The following is a 17,561-nucleotide window of genomic DNA, read 5'->3' on the forward strand; positions in this document are numbered from 1 at the left end:
GCAACCTGGATTGATACAGACTGTGTTACACTGGATTCTCATCATGTCTTGGTTGGCCTGTCTTCCCACTAAAGTGCAAAGTCTTAGAAGGCAGTGCCCATGCCTTTCCATCTCATTCCTGGCAGAATGCCAAGTCCACAGGTGACATTAATAAATACTTATTAAACAAATAAGATAAGAGGGGCTGTCCTCCACATTTTGGAGTACAAAAATGATTAGAGAAGCCCAGAAACAACATCTTATGCCTGAGGGAGGTTCAAATCCCATTCTGTCTTCTTTCTGTCTACCCAACAGAGGGATTGACGTGGGTTAAGGCTTTCCAAGCTGGTGGCCAGCCACAGTGACTTAAAGACCAGCAACAGATGTCCACAGTTTCCAGATTGATGCCTTCTCGAGGTGGTTCTGTGTAGTTTCTGTTCACCTACTGATTGCCAAAAGTAGAGCTGACCTTTGCTGGCTGATAGAAGTTGGCTTTGCATGAACCATATGACATATACTGAATGCACTGAGAACTAGAAACAAAATCCACGTTTTTCCCCTAAATATTTATCATGTAAAGAATGTTTCTTTTCTCTTTTAAAAGAGAAGTGTTAGTTTTCAAAAGAACTATCTCCACGGGATGAGTTGGTAAGTTTAACTTCTAATATTCAGAGAATTATAGGGCAGATTTTACTGGAGATAGGACCAATATGATTTCTTTCAATAGCTTGTAAGGAGATATTTCATTTCAATGAATGTTTTGCAGGAAAGCTCACAGGCTCACTTACAAGTGCTAGAATCAGAGGCTGAGTTGGTACAAGGGGAAATTCAAATAATCAGTTTCCCATATGCATAAAATCAGGATAAGTACTTCATAGGAAAGCTGTTAGGGTAAAATAATTTATGTTAAAAGGTGCTCAAGCCTTGGAAAAGAATGTTACATGAATCAATAATAGATCATTATCATCATTAGGAGGTATGTTGACATACCTTATACATTTCTTCACAAAGGAGAAAGTATTTTATGAAGAAGTTTGTAGTCTGTATGTATCAAAATTTTTGCAAGACGTTTTTCTGATAATGTCCAATTAAACATTTATTCTGCCTGCCATTAATCCCTCTTGGTTTTTAGGGGTATGAATTCTGACATTTTTATCCTGATACTTGTCAATCCAAGGAGATGGCCCCTAAAGTGTGTAAACCTATATAGAGTTCAGTCTTGTCATCCATTCAACAGACGCTTCCTAAGCCTCTCTCTTCCAGGCTGTATGCTAGTGCCAGCAGTAGGCCTGGCCTCTGCCTTCTAGGTAACCAAAACAAATAAACAAATAAATGATATGTCCAAGCACAGTAAGAAGACCAACATGACCAGGTCAGAGAAAAGAGGAGACCAATACAGATATGCAAAGGCCAGAGATGTTCAGGGGAACACTCCCATATTCTGGGCATAAGAAAGAGTATGGAGTTTGTTTTAAGTACATTTGCAAATCCACAGTTAAATGCTTATCCCCAACTGTAAGTGAAAGCAGAACTGAATTCCCCTGTAGAAATTTCCCCTAGTTGGTGGCAAAGGATAAATAGCATATTCAAATATCATTATAACATGTGACAATGAAAGAACATCAGGTTAAACTAGCAAGGACATCATGCACGGGCTTTGGAAATCAGAGGCTAAACATGTTACCAGGAAGTTGGGTCACACTGTGACCACAGCCCAGAATGAGGGCTGGGGGGCTGGAATCCTTAGAGATTTCATGTGTTTCGACCTTGGTATTTGAAGGAGAAAGAATGAAACTAGGTTTGTTAAGACCTTCTTTGTGTCAAGAATTTTATACATGTTTTCTGATTTAAACTTAACAACTTTCAAGAGGAAATATTTTCCCCTTTCACCAAAGAGGAAATTGAAACTTTGAGAAGTCAAATGTAAGGCCCCATTTATATATAGCGTTATATAGCGTGTCTGAAATTCAGATCTATGTCAGTTCTCCAAAGGACACATGTTCTCATAACATCACAGGGCCTCCAAGGATGGGTGGCATGAGGAAAAGCAGACCTCAAGGCAGGCTTGCCCAACAGAGGACTAGTCACCAGAATGCATAATTGCTGTAAGGGCCACTTTGGGTGGTTAGAATTCTGTGCCTTTGAAAATAAACAGAGAATCCAATATTCTCTCCAAATAACTATTGGTTTTCAGTTAATTATTTATTTTTCTTAGCAATAGGGCACAGATGTTAACTTGGCTATCTGGTTCACTGTACTACACAGATAAACAAAGAAAACCAGACTTCTTTCATTTCTCAAAAGAATAGCTGAAATGTTATGGAAATTTTTCTTGATAGAAAGGAAAATACAATTGAGTTATGGGTAACACACTTGTAGAGTCCTGAAATGATCACTTAATTTTTCCCTTCCCAGAAACGACAAATACAGATGCTTTAAAATTAGAATGCTGGGCGGGGGGCAGGGGGAGGGATTCTAAAGAGCTGTGCTTCACTCCACATACTTTATGTGGAAACCTTACTTTGTGTGTGTTGGGTCAGGGAGGACAATGTGTATCTATTTACAATGTACCTGATCTCCTAAGAGGCTCTTCCATTATCCTTTTTTTAAGAAGGAAAGAAGGAATTCCAACAAGTGAACATATACATGTGTATATTCATCCATATCACATATATACACACATAAATGTATACATATATATGCACATAAATATGCATATGTATGTGATGTGTGTATATGTATATATATGACACTATGAAATTTGATTTTGCTGTGGTAAACATTTTTACTTTAGCAACATTTTAAAAGCAATACCACAATCATATTTTATTTACTTCTTTTGTAATTAAACTAATATGCAAGTAAAGTATGTCTAATTGCATATCATAGTTAAACTAATTATACTGTAACCAATGAGGGGATGAAGATCACATAAAGGATTTTGATTATTTAAATAGATAGGGTATTCAGTTACTGTCTCCTATAGCTTTATAGTTCTAGTGTAGTTTCAAATGGTAAGGTCTGAAAAACTGGTCACTCTTGAATTTGCTGCAAATTTTTCTGATGAGTGAAGATAGAAAGGAAATAGAAATGATTTTGTTCTTTCCGTTTAAGAATAGCTTTTCTGAGGAAAGGAACTCACATATATCTCTGCAGCAATATTCTATTAATTGCATTTTTCTTCAGTAGGTAAAGACAGGAAACCATGGTCTATTGATCAGAACAGTCTACCTTCCTCTTGTGCTTCTGAGGAAAGAAGTATGAATTAAGCAGAGGATTTTAATAGTACATAGGAAGTACTTTTTACATGTGCTCAGATAAAAATTAATTAAAATATACTTTTGTGCAAAGTTAGTTCAATTTGTTTGGTCAGTATTGTATTATGGACAGAATTGCCTTTCAGCCTAATGAGGTATGATTCAGGCGATACTGAATTATACTCTTAGTTGAAAAATTACTTTGAAGATTTTTAATGAAATGTAAGTTTTTTTATTTTTATATTGTCTATAAAGAATTAAAAGGCAAACTATTTCACAAGATACAGTATTTCTGTGATTATGGAAAGAATCTGAAAATGTCTAGAGAGCCAAATACTTAAATGTGAGAATAGACTTGCCATGGAAAAGCTTCATGTTTGTGGCCTGGCTTCTTTCTACCATGTCATGCCAGTAGCCAAGTCCTATGTCAATCTTAAAAACTATAAGGTAGGAGTAGTAGTGACAGGGATCTGTTTTTTTGTTATTAGATGTTCCATATAATTAGTAGCTTAGCAAATAAGGTAAAGAGACGTAAATGTTTTAAAGGACAGAATGAGAATCAAAGATGATAAAAATGTGAAGAAACACAGTTGACAAAACTAGACTTTGCTTAAATATGTTGTATTATCTGTATACATTTACTATAAAGATGAAAACCCACATCAACAAAAACACTTGGTAAAAAGATGCGAGGAAGGATGCCTGGGTGGCTCAGTCTGCCTTTGGCTCAGGTCCTGATCCTGGGATCCTGGGATCGAGTCCTGCATTGGGCTCCCCACAGGGAGCCTGTTTCTCCCTCTGCCTATGTCTCTGCCTCTGTCTCTGTGTCTCTCATGAATGAATAAATAAAATATTTTCAAAAAATAAAATAAAATAAAAAGATGAGAGGAGAGATGCCAGCTAGTGTCAGGGACAATGGAATGTGGAGGAAGGATTGGAGCAAGTGGCAGTCTCAGGACCTGCAGAAAAGCATGCTGCAGTGCAGTGAGTCAGTGTGCACCAAAGATTCTCTGAGAGCTTCAGCATTTGAAAACTTCAAGAAAGCTACCTCCTCTCCCCCACAGCCCTCCCAGGACAGGATTACTGTACCTGTGAACCTGAATGATCTCAGAGAATAGAACTCCAGAAACTGCCCTTGTGGGTTTTCTGCGCAAAGGCTTCTTTGTTGCCTGATCACCTAATAAAGCCACCCATTCACAGGGTTTCTAGTGAGGATTTTCATACCATGCTCTTTGGGATGTACCAGCAGCTGAAGATAGCTAGACATTTGAAGAAAGCCTCAAAGATGAAAGAGATCAAAGCAAATGAAGAAAGAAATCAGAGAAAAACAAAGACAATGAAAGGGACAGAAGGAAAAGAAAATTAATGATAATTAATAACCTCAGAAAGAGAACATAGTCCATGTATATATTTAGTTCTTAGTGTCTAGTTCATGCCAGACATGTTTTTACTAATTTTATAATAATATCTTACTTAATCATCATAGTATTCCCTTTGAGGTATGCACTACTATCATGTCCATTTTATAAAAAGACCAAGTAACTTGCCAAGAGCATCTTACTAAATGGCAGAGCCAGGATTTGAACTCAGGTAGTCTACAAGTGCATCTTCTTACCTAGTATATTTTACCCCCTTACCAAGAATTAAGAACAGAATGTTTTTCAAGACTTTATTTCTTTTTTTCAAGATTTTATTTATTTATTTGACAGAGAGAAAGCACAAACAGAGGGAGAGGGAGAAGCAGGCTCCCCACTAAGCAGGGAGCCTGATGTGGGGCTCAATCCCAGGACCCTGGGATCAGGACCTGAGCTGAAGGCAGATGGCCAACCAACTGAGCCAACCAGGCACCCAAGTCCCACTTTCTTTAGTTAGTTTTAATAATATACTATTATTAAAATATACCTCTGAAATAAAACCTCAAAATAAGACCTCAAAAATAACCTATATCTATCAATGCTGCATCCCCTACCCTGAGTGAATCATTATACTAAATGCTATGTTCTTTACTCTTTCTTTTTTCAAACTGTGTATATGTGCTTTTTGTTTTTTGTTTTTGGGGTCTTTGTTTGTTTTTTAAGAGCATCATGCTACATGTAATTCTTTTTGGAATGTTTCTTTTCACTTAATAGTTTTATTAATTATTATTTTTAAGATTGCCCATATTTTTTAATAACAGTTGATTTCATTTTTAATGCTTTATTAAAAATAAAACTACAGAATGTTGTGAAAAAGGAATCAGAACTTTTGCAAAATAAAATATTATAATTAAAAATGATTATTAGTTCCTTAGTAGAAAAAGTAATGGAATTTCCTAGAAAGTAAAAAACAAACAAACAAACAAAAAACAACAACACGAAAATGAAAAAGAAATAGAAAACAGAGACGTATAAAACAATGAGAGTATCCATCATTTTTTTTTTTCTAATGCAAAACCAATTTATTTCCATGTACGACAATGAAGATTGGGATACTATTAAAAGTAAAGCAGTCTTCTGTCAAATAGAGATCCAGATTTTTAAGTAGCTGCTTTTGGGAACTACTACGATGGAAGACTTGCTGTGTTACCTTCGGATGTTAAGCCTGTCTGCCTGATGCTTCACCAAACTGTTCCGATATGCCTTCCTTCGAAGTCAGCCTTTCTAATTCCTTCTGATAGCTATGCTGGTATTCCAGATATTTTATGTTCCTCTTCTGTTTACCCATGAATCTTTTCAGGAATTCTAAGACATCCGGGATGTCTAAAATGGACTGATTAGATTTCCAGAGAGAACAGAAAAAAAGAGATTAAGAATTTATTAAAGAAACACAGACCAGGGATCCCTGGGTGGCACAGCGGTTTGGCGCCTGCCTTTGGCCCAGGGCACGATCCTGGAGACCCGGGATCGAATCCCACGTCAGGCTCCCGGTGCATGGAGCCGGCTTCTCCCTCTGCCTGTGTTTCTGCCTCTCTCTCTCTCTCTCTCTCTGTGACTATCATAAGTAAATAAAAATTAAAAAAAAAAAAAAACACAGACCAGAAAGTTGTATGTTTCCATTTTGAAAGAGCTACTGAATAAAATGTACAGAGAATGTAAAAATAAGCCATATCAAGGCACATAATATGAGATTTTAGGACATATGAAGGATAAATGTGAAATATAGAGGAAGACAAAGAGTCTCGATACGATAAACCAAGAATCACAATGGCATTACACTTCTCAATAACAACTGTAGAATTTAAAGAATAAGAGAGAGACCTTATTAATTCTAAGGAAAAAAATGAGGCTAGAATTCTATTTCCAGTCAAAATAGCATTCACATGTGAAGGATCTAGAACACTTCCACTTAGGAAGTGTATTTCTGCAGATGAGAGCATAGACAACATTAAAGATGTGAGACTCAGGCTACAGAGTATCCAAATCAAGAGAGGATTGAGAAGTTCCATTTCAGCTTCAGTCTTGTATACTTAGAGAATAACCAGACCACCTTGGAACAGAGGAAAGAATAAACCCGAAATATTTGAGCATTTGAAGTTACAAGTATGATCTATATTTAAACATCAAAAACTCACCAGCCTAATTTAGGATCGAGTCCCAAATCAGGCTCCCTGCATGGATCCTGCTTCTCCCTCTGCCTGTGTCTCTGCCTCTCTCTCTCTCTGTGTCTCCATGAATAAATAAATAAAATCTTAAAAAAAAATAATACTTTATCAAAAGCCATCATCAGGGCACTTCGGAACCTAGGGAATTTGACAAAATCTGGACACGTCTAATTTGCGCTCCTACTCTGATTTTTATAAGCATGAGATTATTATTAAAGATAGCATTGAAGGGCTCTTAACTCTTCTTAGAGTCACAACAGATAGCTTGGGTTAAAGTAGGAAAATGAAGTGGTATCAGATGCCCCTGTGGTTCTGAGTCTTAAAGAGGGTTTTAGATGTTTGCACACTTACTGGTTTCAAATTCTTTTACACACATAATGTTTAAACACTGTCTCCAACTAGGAGCTAAGCATTACTCTTCTTTCAGCCTTTACCATTTAGAACCTAATCCCCAAATAAATCACTTCTCTTGTATAGCAGGTCTTTAAATACACAAAGGTATAACTATGATAGAGAATGATGATTATGAGCTGAGGCTTTGGATTGAATCATGATTCTATCACTTCCTACCTGTGCAAACTAGAACACTTTACCTAACTTCGCCTTATTATTGAGGATGGTAACATTAGAGCAGCACATGGAGATTTTCTAAGGATTACATGGGAATTATGGGTAAAGGACTAAGCATAATGCTAAGCGTATAATAAGCACTCAAAATTGATACTCATTAGTATTATCAACTTTGAGAATAAGATTACTTCATGAATATTGTAATTCTGAATCATAAATAGATAAATAAAACTTTATTTTATTACTTGTGGTAACCACCTAGAAAGTATATATTTATAATTTATTTAATAATCTGAATAATTTGCACTTATTTTGAATTTAGTTCCCCTAATTATTTTTGTCACTTTGGAACTGGTACACTTAATTTTTGTTTACTAAGTATTCTCTTATATTGTTTTCCAACATCTTGCCAGGCAGGCAAAGATATGATCTAAGACGTTCTTTGTCTCTTTCAAGGCAGTTTCTTACTGTATGATTCTTTAGGTTCCCCATTTATCTTAGACCACTCGTCCTTTTTATTTATCTCTATTCTCTATTTATTCTACAATTAAGATAATGAGATAATTTGCTTGATTATCTTTTGGGAAATTTAAAATATGAAATAGTATCACAGGCCACAAGACTCTCTCTCAAGAGGCTTCCTAAGGTATCTAGGGCCTGACCAGCAGCCCTTCTCTCTCAGAAGGATAGTTTTGAGGATATCAAGAGTAGATCCTTTCTTGGGACATACTCCAATTAAGCACCATGGCAATTCATTAATTTATAGTAAGAAATACAAGTGTAGATTTTCAGGTACTTGATGTCCATTTGAACAATGCATTTGCTCTTGTAAACAGACCTACCCAAGGAACCAAATCATCATTAGAACGTTACTCACTGAGCTTAAAATAAAAAAATAAAGAGAAGCAGTTAGACAAATATATTGTTTACTGAAATTCAACTAAACTTGCTTGATGCATCCATCTCCATATGATGGATTATCTTGTAAGAGAATTAAGATACTCGAAGTTCACTGAAGCTCTACCAAATATTTGCATCTGTTACATTCCTTTCTCTATGTGAAGCAAAATGAGTAAGATTTCTTCTCACCTTCCTAAATGGTTTGGTCTTCACCCTATCACTGTTAATAAATGTATGAGAACTCTGTTACAAAACTCAGGTAAAGCATCATATCACAAGGAGAAATTAATAGGTGAAAAATTAATTTCTAATATAGACTTGATATGAGTTCCTGGAAGAATATAATCCTTGTGATACGTATGCTTAATTTCAGGCCTCATTGGGAAAAACAAACCTCTATACCTCCCATCATCTTAACAGCTCCTGTTAGTAGGATCAGAACTTTCTCTTTTCCCAGTTATCTCCTCATCAACTTTTCTTCATTCTGTAAAGCAGATCCCTGGGCAAAGCAGAAAAGTCACTGTAAGGATTTTTAATTAATAAGACATTAGGAGAGATTTCAAGAGCTTAGGGAAGGGGGTGGGTCCCTTACAGAAAGGGTTAGTAAATAGGGACTCCAGAGATGGAATGGATAAATGACCTCAGAGAGTGAAGAAATGGAAGAGATTTACAGAGAATCACCATTCCTCTCCCCATCCCCACCACCTTCATCCCCACTGTAGGTCTGGGGGATATCCATACCACCATTTCTCTGTAAACACCCAAGTCTAAACAAGGAGGAGGTGTTTTATCCATTATATTGCAAGAATAAGCTAAATATCTGGGGAGTACAACACTCAGTATGTTTTATATGGCCAAAATGACTTTGAAACTACCAACAGAATTATTGAGGAAAGAACTGCAAGAACTTCATCAGATCGATATTTGTATTTGCTTCAAGAAATCCTGAGTAGAGTTAGGATTTGTAGGATAGTCTCCACTTCCAACAACCATAAACAGACAAGAACACAGCAGCCCCACTGGGTTTCTTTCTATAAATTTCCCTTCTCTATTCTATAGAGAGAAACCTGCTTTCGGGAGCCAGAAAGAAAAACCAAACAATCGAGTTTAACTTGTTTTTATGATTGACTCTTTCTTTTCTTTATCACAAGTGACTAAATTCTGTAGACCCAGATGAAATGCAATCCATTTTTCTATAAGATAATCTATCTTACATTAAATGTTAATTTCAGAGTTGTACTTCACAATGACAATCTTATGTCTCTTATTTTTCAAGTTCTCAGAAGATATTTCTCTGTTGTCCTTCTCCAACAATGCATTTGAGGTATAGTCAGGAGTATTTTAAGTCATAGTTACTAAAACAGCTTTTGGTCATGGTCACCCCAGTAATACACAGAAGCATTAGATTTGCTGTGACAAAGTCCAGGTATTTGAGTCCAGGTACCCATTAAGGTGGTGTGGGGATTATGGTCCCATTTTAAAAGATTGGATTTAAAAACACCCCCTTCTATTGAACAAATATAAGTGTCTGAAGTATAGACTATGATTAATCAAAAAATTTGTAATTTCAGTCCTCAACCTGAGGACTTTGCCAGAAAGCAAAGAAAAATGGAGGTCCTCAGGCAATAAAGAAATCAGAATCTTTCACCTATACTTTTCTGATTTGAAATTGATAATTCATGTATTAGCAGTCCACTAATAAATATTTGTTGAATTGTTAAAACAACTCTTTAATGATTACTTCATTTTCTCCTAAAATATACCCCAAAAGCTATTTGATTGCAATTTCTTTAAAATTTTGACTCACTCTCTGTGACGCAGAAATAGTGACCTAAATATAAGCCACAAAGTCCCAAGTTTCACCCTGCCCAGGTTCTAAGACCATTAAGGTAATTTGTGAAAACAAAGCACACAGACTGTTGTTTTGCAATTTCCCTGCTTCAGAACATGTCTTAAGCAACATGTGGGTTAGTGGTTTAATCATGATAGGGAGTTAGGTGTGTTCAATACTAACTCTTTATCCCATTCTTGTCCTACCTTTGACTTTCGAATTTGCTGGGTCATTTTGATTACTCATTAAATATCCTAGTGGCCCTAAGATTCCATAACACAGTAGATAATTCATTAAAAAAACAGAAGCAAAAGAAAAAACACTTGCTGCTACCTTACCACCTAAGATTTTTTGAAGACCAAGTCATTTAACATAGATTGTGATAGGATTTCACATGTCTTTTAATATCTCCAGAAAATATTTTTCCTGGGTAGTAGAGAAGGTTAGAAAATTGCTTTTCCCATCTGTAGTTCTGAAGGAAAAGATTCCAATTTTACTGCAATTTTAAAATATTTCTTAGTGTTAATGATGGTAAAGTGCCTAGAGATCATAAATTGAGATTTTATGCAAATTGCTAGAGTGTAACACTTCTTAAAACTGCAGATGGTCTAGTCCACATGTGTCACCATGAATGTGAATGTTCTCTATTCTTTTATATCATTGTAGAAACATAATTGATAGCAAACACCACCCCAAACTATTTGAAATTTCATACTTCTTTAAGATCAACAAACATTTCTTGTCATTAAACATTATTTAAATGCTAAGTCATATAATATGTATGCTTTTTATTGATATTTCCTTTTATTCTCACCTGAACTCTATTACTATAGTAAGTGCAGGTACTATCATTCTTATGTTGTTGATCAAACTCCAGAATTGAATTAAATTTCTATTCCCAGGTAAAGAAAGGGAGGCACTGAGGGTGCAAATGTTTCAGAAGAAATATATTTTTTACATGACTTTCAATTCCTGAAAAAATGAAACAAAAATATACTTAGGTCACTGCCTAAACCTAAGTCAGGCCTCTAGGGAATTACCCAACCTCAGAGCCCTCAGTGTTATTTTGAAAATACCAGTCTGATAATTCCTAAAAATATAATTGCTCTTAATATCTAGGAGAAGCAGCATATTAACCAGAATCTTAAGATCTTAAGATTAAATGTCTTTTAATCTTAAAAAGATTTAAGATTAAATCTTAAATGTCTTTAATTCTATTATAGGACATAAACAATTTTTAAGCTGGTCAAGAGGCATAATATACTGTCAAACAGCACTATAACATGTAATTTAATATTCATTAAATGATTAGTGAAATTTGAACACTTATAACTGGGCCTCAGGAAGGGGCAGCTCACAGGTATGAGGGAAGACTGAGAAATAAAGTCAGCTTGGGTTTTATCCAGAGAAGCTGCTCATTAAGAATATGGTGCCACTGCTTTTCAACCCAGGGGTTTGATAAATGGAAATCTAGGTTGATTTTCTAACAAGCCTGTTTTAATATAACTGGACTTTTAGACATTCCGCATGTCTTCCTTTGGTAAATCCCTAATTAACAAGAAAGCTTGAACTTTTTGCTTTTACTTTCTGGGTATCTCGGTTTTGACATTATAATAAAAATGCTAAACCCTTTAGTTTGATGAGAAAAGTCTCTCTCTAAGCCATATTAGCTCTATTCCAGGCCTATTAAATAGAGACTGGATGCTTCATTTGAAGGTACCATTGATCCATTGGATCATCGCTAGGCTAGCAATTATCAGTAGACAGCATTGCAATCTGTAGCAGAAAAGACATCTAGTTAAGGCAGGGTTCTGTTTCATTGATTTTCATATTAATCAGGTCTTGACAACATAGTAATGTTTTAAAAAGTAACAATATGCGCAATCATTGAATCCTGAAGTCATATTCCTATTTATATGAATTTCATTCATACTGTTTCTTAAGTACATTGCATACATGCTTTAAGTAAGATTAGTATTGTATAAAGTCTGGTTTATTGGGGTGCCTGGGTGACTCAGTCAGTTAAGGCTTCAGCTCAGGTCATGATCCCAGAGTCCTGGGATTAAGCCCCACATCGTGCTCCCTGCTTATCAGGGGCCTGCTTCTCCCTCTCCCCCTGCTTGTGCTCTCTCTGTCAAATAAATAAATAAAATCTTTTTTAAAAAAAAGATTAGTATTGTATAAAGTCTACTTTATTTCATCTCATAAAGTTTACTTAGAAGTATGAAACTGACTACCCTGAGTATTCTCTTCATTTTTTTTAGTATTAAAATACCCACATCTCAAGTTTTATTTCATTTATTGGCTCAGATATTTTCCTCCCTCTATCAGAGTGTGTTATAGATTTTTTTATTTTCATATAAACTAAAAAAAAAAAAATCCTTATTTTGAATCCTTATGGCCCTAATGATAACTACAGGCATGTCCAAGTGTGAGATTTAGGAATCTACCTCATAGAAGACAACAGATACAGAACAGGAGTTACCAAAGAATTACCATTGAAAAAAAAAAAAAAAGAAAAGAAAAAAAAAAAAAACTTTACCCATGTAGATGTGAAGCCATATCCCGACCAAAGGAGGAAGTGGCAGGTCACTGGGCTCAAACTTATCTGCTGTACATCACAGACAGACACAGTGCTGACAGCGTTCAGTTGTTTCTGTAACAACAGAAAGTGCACTTGCTTGGAGCAGTCTGAGTTCAAAATGCTGAAGAGAAAACCATCCAATGTTTCAGAGAAGGAAAAACATCAAAAACCAAAGGTAAGGTAATTTTATACACAAACAAAACCAAATCATTTAATAGAATAAACACACACACACACACACGCACACACACACACGCACTGTTCTTCTCTTGTCAGTCATAAATCAATTCAACTCTAGGGCTGAACGCCTCATGGCAAGTCTGAAAAATGTTGAATTGCAAACGTAGGTGTTAAATAATATCTAGACAATTATTTTCTCTGTAATTTTACCATATAGTGTATATTTGATCATTTACATTTGTAACTGAAGTTTGAGCTCAGATCCAACTTCACGGAAATCAATTTGGTGGTCTCTATTTTAAAGATTGATATTATGAAACATTCTTGAACGTTTTTAATGACGATAAAGTTGTCAATGTCTATTTGACTGACTGCATTTTATCCGTCATGTGTTCAGCTCTCATAATACGTTTAATTATGAGGAAATTGTAAAATAGAGATGTTTATACTAAATATTTGCTTTTTTCATTTTTTGTATTAAAATATGATAGCTTGTTGAAAAGATTATTTTTCCTAACTCTCGCTTGAACTAACACTTCACTAGAGAGAGGATTGGGTTATATTTTAGGAAGTATCAAAACCCCATATATTGATAGATTTGCCAAATTGGTTCTATTTAGAATGTTAGGCTATTTTTGTCTTAACAATAATTGCCACTTTTTAAAAAAGTAGAGCATGAGATGACAAAATTCAGATTGTACTGTAGAACTCTAAATTAGTTTCATTAATAAAGTGAAAGAAACTATGAAATACTGGGTTCAAAGCTTTTCCCCAATACTTGTACATTTTTTGAGTTCCCTAGATAAATAATATTTTTGATCTACTTGTGAATGAACTATAGCTGAGGTCAGACGTCTTTTCAGAGGACTGACTTATTATCTATTATTGGTCTTTATTTGCTTGGCACCCATTTGGAGAGAAAGAAGTTGGGAATTGATTGTGAACTTCTGTATTGATGTGGCATTGAACAATGGTCAATATTTTATAAGTCTTTGCAAGTTACTATACAACCTGTCTGAAGGAAACTAAAAAATAAATGATTTCTGATCTTTAAAAACTTAGGCAGCCATCTTAGTTAAAAATACAGCTGGATAATGTATCATGATTTCTGTCTTTTCCCCTAATATAATATGGGGCGTTTCCCAAAGAGAAGCATAGCAGCATTTCCCAAAGAGAAAAAAAATTCTAAAAGCATCATTTTTATGTTTAAGATTAATTTTATATAGAATTTACTCAATTAAAATGTAACTAATATTGAGTTGACAATACTAGGTTTTAGGGAGATCGTAAAGGTTTTTAAAACTAAACGAGAATTCTCTGGCAATAAAAAGAATAGTTCAGCCACACTGTTATCATCAAAGAGATGAAGGCAGCATTTAAAACAAAGAAGAGAAATCCCCTTGTGGCTCAGCAGCTGAGTGCCTGCCTTTGGCCCAGGGCATGATCCTGTAGTCCTAGGATCGAGTCCCACATCGGGCATCTTGCATGGAGCCTGCTTCTCCTTCTGCGTATGTCTCTGCCTCTCTCTATCTGTGTCTCTCATGAATAAATAAGTAAAACTTTTTTTAAAAAAATGAGGGACCTATTACTGAATTATCTAGTTTATGTTAACTCTTGTGTGTTATAGTTTAGGTGGCCTAGTACCCAATTCAAATGGTGAATGCATAGTATACCTAATATCACCTCAGTTAAAAAATATGGAACTGTTAATTTGGAAAGGAAACCAATGGAGAAGGACTTTGTTATCAGTATTTTTAAGTAGGTCCTATAATTGTGAGAAAGTTCAAAACATTCATGGATATAAAATATAACATAGATATTATGAGTCTACATACAAAATGATTATTCTCTTAACGTCACAAGACTTATCAATAGCATGTCTGTGACTCAAAAAAAATGAAAACACATGTTAAAATACAGTTTTACCATCTTTAATTGTATCATGAACATGTCATCTTTTTCATTCTTTATACCTATTTCTCCATTTTTGGTATGGGATCTTTCCTTCAGATAGCTCATAAATAGGACCAATTGTACTCATATTTGTTATATGGGATTCATAGTGTAAGTTAAGGGAGTAAGACCAGAAATGTATAAGAGAAACTAGGAAAGCCTTGGAAAGTTACTACAAAAGAAACCCATTATGTATACCGGAATGTTAATAAGTTCCAACAAGTTTAATTTGTGTTTCAGGACTCTCTGTGGTGTATATAGGTAAATTCCAAATTAATAAAGAAATTTGATGAATAGTGGCTAAGTACTCTACATTTAGATTCATCACTGAAAAATAGCTTTACTTGACATACACGCAAGGTTCTGTACTTTGCTTTTTGAAATTTGTCTCTGCCTCCTCATCACTAGTGCCCACTACTGATAGTGATTTTTTAAAATTTTAGGCATATCTAGGATTCGGATTTGAAAAGATATGACGTCATTACATTCTATAAATGCTTAAATTATAGGACATAATTTTCTGTGACTTTTTCTAACTGAAATGTTTTATTTTATTTTCTCTATTAATTGTGAGCTTTTTGTTTTTTGGTTTTTAATTTTTTTTTAATTGTGAGCTTTTTGTACACTAATTTATTCAATATTTCTAACAACTCTGTGAATCGCTCTTATTTAGCTACATAGATGGGAAGGCATAGAGGTTAATTAACTTGAGCAAAGATACATAGTCAGATGAAAAGTAAAACTGTGATGTGACATACATATGTCAATTTCCAGTACTCCTGGTCTTAATTATTAATGCTGTCATTACTAGCATAGGACTGTAGTGTAGATATTACTCCTACTTCTGTCTTAATTACCAAATACATTTTTTTTAAAGATTTTATTTATTCACTCATGAGAGGCACAGAGAGAGAGAGAGGCAGAGACACAGGCAGAGGGAGAAGCAGGCTCCATGCAGGGAGCCTGATGTTGGACTGGATCCTGGGTCTCCAGGATCAGGCCCTGGGCCGAAGGCGGCGCTAAACCCGCTGAGCCACCGAGGCTGCCCTACCAAATACATTTTATGGAAAGCAGGGAGAGCATATGTTTAAGAGCCTCCTTAGGTTGGAAAGGAATTTAGAAGTCCTCTATTCTTGTCTCTGATTAGGTACAAGAATTCCACCAACAAAATCCTTCCAGGTGTCCACTTCAGCGTAAATACTCAGAACTATAAAAACAAAAACAGCTTTTAAAATATTCAAATTGTCAAAAAAATCATGACCTAATATTGAGATTATTAAGTATAACCATATATCTCCCTCCTGCATCTAGCATACCACCTTCAATGTAGTAGGCCCCTGATAAATATTTATAAAGTGAATGGAGTTCCTTGAGTCTACTCTATGTATCCTGGTTCAAGTATGGACACTCATTAGCACAGTGTACTTTCATTTTTCTTGGCACTAAATCTGTTAGTGTGTACATCCAAAAGTTTGTATGTATGTATATAAATGCAACTGTAATTCATTTTTAAGTTTTATTTTAAGGACTGCAATATAACAAATGTTATATAAGAATCTCTGGAGAGGCCCACCATTACATAACCATAGACCTTTGTTCCAGCTCAGGGAATATGGTAGAAACTTCAAAAATAAAAAAGGAATAGATAAATGAAACTTTGGAACTGTAATTAGAACAACTTGGCCTTTATTCGGCTGGGATTAATGATCTGTGTTAATAAATTTTAACAGGATTTTTTTTTTTTTAAGTAAAGGAGATTCAAACACCACTGTTATTTTAAAGGGAAACACTGGAATAATGGCAGTTCTGGAAATAGCTTTTTTTCTTTTACCGTATTTTTAAATCTAAAATACATACTAAATGAGACACCATTAGTGTCACAGATGCTAATTTTCACTAGCAATGACTGAAGTGGCATTCTTTCCCATTTGCATTTGATCCTCGCAATGATGAGAGGTGATGAGTTGATTATGAGCTGTTTTCACTGCACTGCCCGCTGTGCAAATTTATGCTCCTAGACAAGGATGACACATAGTTGTGGCATTAAAGAGCTTTCTTCATTGCTTTTCCTATCAAGACTGCTGAGATACATTTTAACTCTTACTTAACCAGGTGTAAGAATGGGGAAGAGATGTTTACATACATAGGTGCTTACTTAAGGCCAGACACTAACAAGTTACAAGACACTAACACTCAGGGTTTATGGCCTTCTCCTTGCAATTTACTCGAAAGAAAACAGTCCTATAGATATGAAATCTTTCGCTCAAGGTATCATAGCTAGTAAAAAACAAAAAATAAAGATGAAGAAGAAAATTTTTTTTGATTCAAGATTATAGAGGAAGGATGCCTGGGTGGCTTAGTGGTTGAGCGGCTGCCTTCAGCTCAGGGTGTGATCCCAGGATCCAGGACCGAGTCCCACAACAAGCTCCTTGTGAGGAGCCTGCTTCTCCCTCTGCCTGTATCTCTGCTTCTCTCTGTGTGTGTCTCTCATGAATAAATAAATAAAATCTTTTAAAAAAAAAGATTATAGGGGATAGCTTTCCTTCTTCTTAAACTTATGGATTTCCCCCATTACTTCTTTTTGTTTCTTCATCTGGTGTGTGATTTCAGACTTTAATTTAGATGAATTCAGTCAAATGTTCTGGCTTTTCAAACCAAGTGGCCCCAAATAAGATATGTGATACACAATGTAGGTAATATTTTAAATTCACATTTTCCATTTAAAAA

At 35.2% G+C, this 17,561-nt stretch overlaps 1 protein-coding gene across 3 annotated transcripts in view; it reads left to right on the forward strand.

Annotated features, from left to right (window-relative positions):
- Positions 1 to 17,561, forward strand: part of SAMSN1 (SAM domain, SH3 domain and nuclear localization signals 1) — a 110,089-nt gene that overhangs the window by 48,248 nt on the left and 44,280 nt on the right. Inside the window, exon 1 of one of the 3 annotated variants that reach the window (XM_041734719.1) lies at positions 12,743 to 12,876. The exons of the other annotated variants lie outside the window; for them this stretch is intronic. Coding sequence (XP_041590653.1) covers positions 12,820 to 12,876 — 57 coding nt within the window. The 5' untranslated portion in view covers positions 12,743 to 12,819. Of the gene's footprint in view, positions 1 to 12,742; positions 12,877 to 17,561 lie in introns of those variants that run through there. 3 annotated transcript variants of the gene reach the window in all.

Source organism: Vulpes lagopus, chromosome 20 (assembly GCF_018345385.1).
Source record: "Vulpes lagopus strain Blue_001 chromosome 20, ASM1834538v1, whole genome shotgun sequence".
In the NCBI taxonomy this organism is placed as follows: Eukaryota; Metazoa; Chordata; class Mammalia; order Carnivora; family Canidae; genus Vulpes; species Vulpes lagopus.